Source organism: Gopherus flavomarginatus, chromosome 16 (assembly GCF_025201925.1).
Source record: "Gopherus flavomarginatus isolate rGopFla2 chromosome 16, rGopFla2.mat.asm, whole genome shotgun sequence".
NCBI classification, from domain to species: Eukaryota; Metazoa; Chordata; order Testudines; family Testudinidae; genus Gopherus; species Gopherus flavomarginatus.
In genome coordinates this window covers 2,525,644-2,533,014 of record NC_066632.1, presented here as the reverse complement: position 1 = coordinate 2,533,014, position 7,371 = coordinate 2,525,644, and the positions used below count along the sequence as shown (strand labels likewise).

Genomic DNA, 7,371 nt, shown 5'->3' with positions numbered 1-7,371 from the left:
CCAGTTTAACTAGTTTTTAAAATAAAAACTTTAGTTCAACTGATGCAACTTTCTCATGTAGGTTAAGTCCTAAATTGGTCAGGTTTAATAATTAATAATTATAATATATTAATTAATATAATTAATAATTGGTCAGCCCAATAATTACATGTGTTCCTCTGAGGGGGGGAAAAAGGAGTGTAGAATTACATGTGCTTAATTTTTTTTATCTCCTAAAGAATGAGGCATCTTCTTCGTCACCTTCCCAACTCTGCCTCAGGTGATGTCCCTTCTCTGGCATTTCAGGCAGATGGAACAGCAGATGCATCAATACTAGAGGAGGATGGCATGGAGGAAGCCAAAGAGATTGCCCGCATTACTCATGCTATGTGGAGAGAGAGGTCTGGGAGCCAGATTGTCACTTTGCTCCAAGAGCCAGATGGAAATAAGGGGAGAGTATGGAGGTGAATTCTCCCAGCATCACTAACTTGCCTACCATTCTACAGGACCATTTTACCTTTCTATCCAAGATGGATACCTGCCTTGGCTTCCATTGGATGTTCCAGTTCATGGAGAGGTAAGACTTGCAGCTAGGAAGCTGATGGCAGATGCCTTAGTCTTTGTGCAATTATGTCATTCAGTTGAAGAGTGGGAGAGAATATCAACAAAATAGTCCTGACTGAAGACTCCAACAGACACTCTGGCCATTTCTGAAAGCTCAGACAACAATCAAATGGCTCTTAAAAGCTATGTGTTCCCATATTTGAGTTTGAGGGGGCATTATGTAACAAGGTTAATTTACCAGCTAATGTTAAGTGGGTGAGTGTCTAATGTTTTCCCTCAGTCTCAAGTCTTCCTGCCTTTATTTTCTTTGAAAATTGTTTTATATGTTATACATACATTTGCCAGTTATTTCTGAAAGTTTATTTCTTTTTGCCAGTTTTTGGTTGTCATTCTATTCAAAATTGTTTCACTAGTTAAAAAAAACTGTATTAATGTTTTGTTTAAAAAAGGTGCATGATATTATAGAGATAACCAAAGTACTGAAATGTTTGAAGACTCATCCATGGATTATGAAGATTGTGTTCAACCAGTATTGTTTTGTTTATTGCACACAATGAAAAGAGGAAAGAAAAGAAATAAATATCAACATTAAGGTTTGCCATCCCATATAGATTAAAAACAGCTAGAAAACAGTTTCACTTTTTATTCAAGGGCCAATGTTTTCTGCATAATTTATATCAAAATAATACTGCACAAATCCAGGCTGTTGCAGGGTCATAGGACTGAAAAAAGCACGTCAGTTCTGGTTTTCCCTGAAAACATGAAGAAAGCCTGCTCTGCAAGAGCTCCATAACAGAAGTGGATGAAAGGTATTTTCCAAAGTCTGGGACTTCAAACACATGCTAAACTGATTGAGGTGAAGTCTTCAGTGGGGAGATTAGGGTTTACCTTGAACAGTTTAGCATGTATATGCTGCCTTGTCTACACTAGACTTTTTCAAACATGGTAGCTAGAATGGCTCAACATTTCACCTTTAACCTCTAGTCTGGACAAGGTTGGAAGGGAAAGACCAAGGGTTTACAACCAGAATTTGAGCATACAACTGTTTTTTGAAATCTGTATATGTGCCTTTTGGGGAGGCAGGAGATGAGTGGATATTCCTGTACTGCAATCAGCCAGTAGCCAGCAAGCATTTGGTTCTAAGCCACTGGGCCTTAGTCTCATTTATAATTCAGCCTCATTTACTACATTCTGCCAGTGAAAAGGAGCCTTACCATGGCTAGAGTGGTGTCCAGGGCCCTGAGTGTAAATAAGAAAAAGGTTCAAAATGCCAAATGTAGGAGAGTAAAAGCAACACCAGAACAAAACCTCTGACTATTAAACCCAGCAATGCTGCTATGTAGCTCTGATTTGATGCACAGTCCTAGAGCGCCTTCCATTTTTTACTTAGTACAGAGTATTTGTCGCTCCCTTCAGGGCATGAGCAATAAACCTTCCGGATTGTCTGCTTTTTCTGTACTTCAATCTCTTTAAAGACTCCAGATCCCTGTGGGTGTTCATTATCAGTCGACTAGAAAGAATGAAAACAAGATGTGTTTCACATTAGCAACAAACTCTCCTCACAGCTGCAGGAATGAGAGTCCAAATATCTTTTTAAAAAAACCCACTCAAAGATCACTAATTTTTCCTTCATTAATCTGAAAGCTCTATAATTTACACAATGCTTTTCTTTCCCTTGCAGATCACCTTTAAGTGAAAAAATGGGTTTGGGAAAGAGATTTTTCTCCTAAATGGGTACAAATAAGCAAAACATCTTAAAGCATTAGGCCCCATTCAGCATAGCACTTAAGCATGTACATGAGGAAGGGCTTGCTCATTTGGTTAAAGATGAATAGGGGCCTAAAAATAAAAACTCTTCAGATTTTATGGTTTGTTTACTTGCATTTATTTAATTCAAATTCCAGAATAGGGAGCTTAAATAAATGAAATCCCTTCCCCTCTCAGGCCTATCTTCACTATGATAAAAGGAGTGGGAGGTTTTAAATCATGAAGACAGGAAAAGTAGTTTAACATGTTATCTGCTAGCAGCTGACTGTAGACTAAAGTCTACACTAAAAAAACTAACTAGTAGAGATTAGGATTTACTTTGATCAGCTAACCCATGTTAAAAAGAAAGATCTTTGAGTGGATGTTTTCAGAGAACTATCCACAATAACTCCATGTGCAGCAGCAGTAAAAAAAGCTAATAGAATGCTGGCAATAATTAGGAAAAGCACAGATGATAAGACAGAAAATATCATATTGTCGCTATATAAATCTATGGTATCCCACATCTTGAATACTGGGTGAAGATCTGATTGCCCCATATCAAAAAATACATTGCAATTGGAAAAGGTGCAGAAAAGGGAAACAGCCCCTTACGAGTATGGACAACTTCCGTGAGGAGAGATTAAGACAACCAGGACTTCTGAGCTTGGAAGAGAGATGACTAAGGGGGATATGACAGAGGTCTACAAAATCATGACTGGTGTGGAGAAAGTAAATAAGGAAGTGTTATTTACTCATAACACAAGAACTAGGAGTCACCCAATGAAATTAATAGGCAGTAGGTTTAAAACAAACACAAGGAAGTATTTCTTCACACAATGCATAGTCAACTTGTAGAACTCTTTGCCACAGGATGTTATGAAGGCCAAGAGTATAACAGGGTTAAAAAAAAGAACTAGATAAGTTCATGGAGGATAGGTCCATCAATGGCTATCAGCCAGAATGGGCAGGGATGCAAAACCATGCTCTGAATAATCCCTAGCCTCTGTTTGTCAGAAGCTGGGAATGGGTGAGAGGGGATGGATTGCCTGATAATTCTGTTCTGTTCATTCCCTCTGAAATACCTGGTATTGGCCACTGTCTGAAGACCATTGGCCTGACCCAGTATAGCCATTCTTATGTTCTTAGGTAATTACAATTCGCTGTATGTACACTAGGATTTTGAAAAAGTATCTTTTTTTTTCCTAGCAAAGACAATGCCATAAACTTTGACCCTTCAAATCCTTGTGTGGTTTGCAGCAGAGTGTGCAGTAAGGCTGTTACCTCCTGCACAAGTGTGAATGGAGGTTTGTGGCATAAGTAATCTTAAGCAAAGTCTTTCACAGTAAGCAGTCGTTTTAACCTGCTGGTACACAGGAGTGATACAATAGCCCCACAGTAGTTCTGTCAGTAGTGCAGGAGTCCCTCTCCTGTGCTCCCTACTTTACTTTACTTTACTTTACTTGCCCTTATGCCCACCTAATTGCGCACATGTCATGTGCGGATTCAACCTCTTACAGGGCATACAAAGACCTGGACATTTGACACTAAAACAGACAATCTCTGAAGCTGTCTATATTATAAAGCACAGTAAACCAATCCTCCTATCCTTCAGTCAATAATCAAGAGAATCACATGCGGTGAAGAGTTCTACATGTACCATCCCTGATACCGAAGTATGTTCTTACTTGAGATTAGAGAGCTCAATAATCAGACCACAAACAACATCTGTTGCATCTTCCTCTTTCGTGGGATCACAATCTCCCTCCATCATCTCAACCCTGATGAAAAAAGGAAGGAGAGAAGAACCAAAACAATCCTAAACACCAACTCATCAATACCCGTTCAGCTAAAACATTAGGCCTGATTCTCATTTATACTAAGGCCCCTATACAGTATATGACTAAATGCAACTTTAAGCTTCTGTACACTGCCGAAGGGGTAAAAGGACCTTAATGTAAACAAAAATCAGGCTCATTATATATTTTGGCTACCTGCTGCAGTTGCACTGTTGTAGCACTTCAGTGTAGACACTCACTACAGTGACGGGAGGGGTTCTTGCTGTAGTTAGGTAGCAACTAGGTGGACAGAAGAATTCTTCCATCAGCCGAGTCTATCTACACTAGGGGTTAGGTTGGCGTAACTACGTAGCTCAGGAATGTGGATTTTCACACCTGTGAGCAACAAAGCTGGGTCAACGTAACTTTTCTACAATCTATATCTAGTTTCCATTTTTTCAAGCTCCAGATAAGTTTAAAGAAAGATGTTCTTGTTTTGAGAAAAATCAGAATGAGGGTCTAGGAAGAAAACTGTATTACCTACATAATGAGAAGTTCTCTATATTTGGTATTTGGCCAGAAACTAGTATCTCATATTGCTACACATTACTCATCTGAAAGGATTGTGAACTATAGTAATGACTTTGTCCACCCACTCCAGAAAAGTATGGAACAAAGCAGTGAGAAGTCCTCAGCAATATTATGCAATAGTTTAGGACAGGAAGTAAAGAATATTAGATCCATTTAAAACTGCAAGGGAAGTTTTAGGTAGACAAAATGTAATTTCCCAATTCCAGATTGTGCACAACTCTAATCCATGTGTAGAGTACACCTCTAAATGCGAATCCACAATGCCATCTCACACCTCCTCCCCCCATATGGAAGGCTAGTACCCATAAATTTATACATGGATACTTATCATATAGAGTGGCAATGATAGAGCATGTCTGTATAGCTCTAAAATCACCACTACTGTCAGCTCACACTTTCCATTCTTTCCATGATAGCTTGAAATACAATTGAATCTTGTTATTCCTTCTTGCCAGAAATGTTCCTAGTACCAAAGAAATCAATTGAAATAATTATACTATTTTCAGTAGTCAGGATTAATATGTACAGTCCTGGACTAGTGAAATGCAATATTGCTTACTCCAGAGCACAAAACTATGAATGGAAGGAACATATTGAAAATAAGGTTTCACACTGCTCAGTAGGAAGTCTCCCTACCTGGGTTGCAGCTTGTTTGAGTAAGATATATTAATGATTGGGACTGGTGTCTTTGGACGCCGTTCTCTTTCAGGATACAGATCACTTTCAGGAATGGAAGGACTGCAATTACTATCCACAGAAAATGGCTGAGAGGGAGGAAGTTAATACAAAATTAGAGAAATGCTCTGTATAACTATTTAATTTGACACACCAAGAGAAGTTGCTTAATGTACTACTGGACAGTGCTCATATATTATGGTGATGAGCATGGTACAAAAACCTATATAGAATAGAATATAGACGCTCCCGACTTACACAATCATTCAGTTCCAGAAAGCCTTGCGTAACTCGAATTTTGCATAAGTCGGACACGTATACCCCTATATTACACAAACATTTCCGCAACTCAAAAATCCCATTTCTGGCACCATGCTGGACTCATGCTTTTAAGCTTCCTAAGTCTGAGCAGAGTCCAGGCACTGCCTCTGGCTTTGGGTTTCTAGGCATTTTCTCAGGTGTAGATCCTCTATTCTGAGACTTGAGACCCATGGTATAACTGCCCGGGCTCTGTGACTAGTGCCAGCACCCCAGACTCCTCAATAGCTTACACACAGCCTTCCCAGAGTTACAGCCCTGTGGGCACCCTCATTTTCAGGGACATGCGATAGTTGAAGCATACACTGGACAGATTTTGCAAAGATTTCTAACACAATTTAAACAGATATACATATAACAAAACACCTACACACCATTCCTTGCCTCAGTTTTCTCACCACCCGTGAGTGTTCTTTGAGATACGGTCAGAGTCCTGTAGGGTGTCCCCATCCTGCACGACTTTGCCTCTAAATCACAGAATCTCTCTCCTGCAGCTAGTTTCCTTCTTTCTCAGCTGGTCCTTCAGTCAGAAAGGACCTCTATGAAGGCATGAGCCTTCATTCTTTTCTCCTACCGAAGCTTCCTATCTGGCTCTCTGAGTTTTTACCTCCTAGTATTAACACCTGGTTTCTTTGTTTCCTCGTTCCACTGTTCAAACCCCTTGTCCCCTTCCCTGCAGACAAACTTGGTCAACCGGACTTCCCTGGGCATTCAATTACACAGCAATTTGATCAAATCAACCAGAATTTGTAAGATGTAAACAGATTCTCCAAATCGTCACAAAACACAGGAACAGTCCCTCTGATTTCCAATGGAATTATTCACATGCTCAAAGTTAAGCACTTGCTTAAATGTTTTGCTGAACTGGGGCCTGAGGTAGGCCTAATAAAATCTCATACTGTACACTGTAAACTGATCATAAAAGGGCCCAGAAATTTTGCATCTATATATAAAACTCCATGTTTGGCCAGGTGTATTTTGAATGTAGTTTTGCTTTGTATGCTAGGTGGGCCCAATGCAGTCCAAAATGCGTATTTATGTTCAACATTATTGTAACTTGACAATGAGCTTACCTGCTTTAGTGGAAATTCAACTCTGTTATCTTCAAGGACAGTCTGTAACGGGTTGTCAGGCAAGAATTCTAGATCTAGAGAAAGTGCATCTTCCCAAGGTGAGGAGGTTTGGTCCACTGGGGAAAGATCCCTCAGTGCACCACTAGGCAAACCTGTATCTGCTGCAGAAAGAGACTTCCAGACACCTGAATTAGCATCAGTTTCTCTTTTATGATTGATTATCACCTTTTCTCTTTCCAGTTGCTCAAGAACATCTGTAGGGGAAAGATAATTTTCCATGGGAACAGGGTCCATTTTATTTTTCTCACAAATGACCATTTCTTCATTGTTTTTTACATTCAACGAGAGGCCAAACAAAAGGGGAGAAGACTTTATTCCTGCCTCTGGAATTTGAGTTGCTGCCTGTGGGACAATCTCTGTATTTGACTGTTTCACTTCTAATGGATTAGGTCTTGAGTCACAGATACCAAATGGGGACTGCTTCCTACCAGGCCTCACCTTCTCACTTCCATTTTCCTTCCCCCACTCCAAAGTGATGTAATCTTCTTGATTGTTCTCACATATAAAACCATTATCAATCAAGGGAGTTGAAGCATTTGGGTCCGATTCTGCTCTGGTGCCTTCAGATGTCTTGCTCTTCTTTTCTG

At 39.8% G+C, this 7,371-nt stretch overlaps 1 protein-coding gene across 1 annotated transcript; it reads right to left on the bottom strand.

The window, feature by feature from the left end:
• Positions 1-1,178: 1,178 nt before the first annotated feature.
• Positions 1,179-7,042, bottom strand: BRME1 (break repair meiotic recombinase recruitment factor 1). The gene is made up of 4 exons (XM_050925549.1): positions 6,725-7,042; positions 5,295-5,422; positions 3,978-4,070; positions 1,179-2,053 (listed from the first exon to the last, which is right to left on the bottom strand). The coding sequence occupies exons 1-4, from the start codon at positions 7,040-7,042 to the stop codon at positions 1,930-1,932; spliced, it is 663 nt and encodes a 220-aa protein (XP_050781506.1). The 3' UTR covers positions 1,179-1,929.
• Positions 7,043-7,371: the final 329 nt, after the last annotated feature.

Excerpts from the sequence above, each read along its gene's own strand:
- BRME1 (XM_050925549.1), bottom strand. The coding sequence starts at position 7,042 with ATGGTCATTTGTGAGAAAAATAAAATGGACCCTGTTCCCATGGAAAAT. Across the intron at positions 5,423-6,724 it reads TTGAATTTCCACTAAAGCAG|CCATTTTCTGTGGATAGTAA; the intron begins GTAAGCTCATTG and ends CCTCCCTCTCAG. Across the intron at positions 4,071-5,294 it reads TCAAACAAGCTGCAACCCAG|GGTTGAGATGATGGAGGGAG; the intron begins GTAGGGAGACTT and ends TTTTTTCATCAG.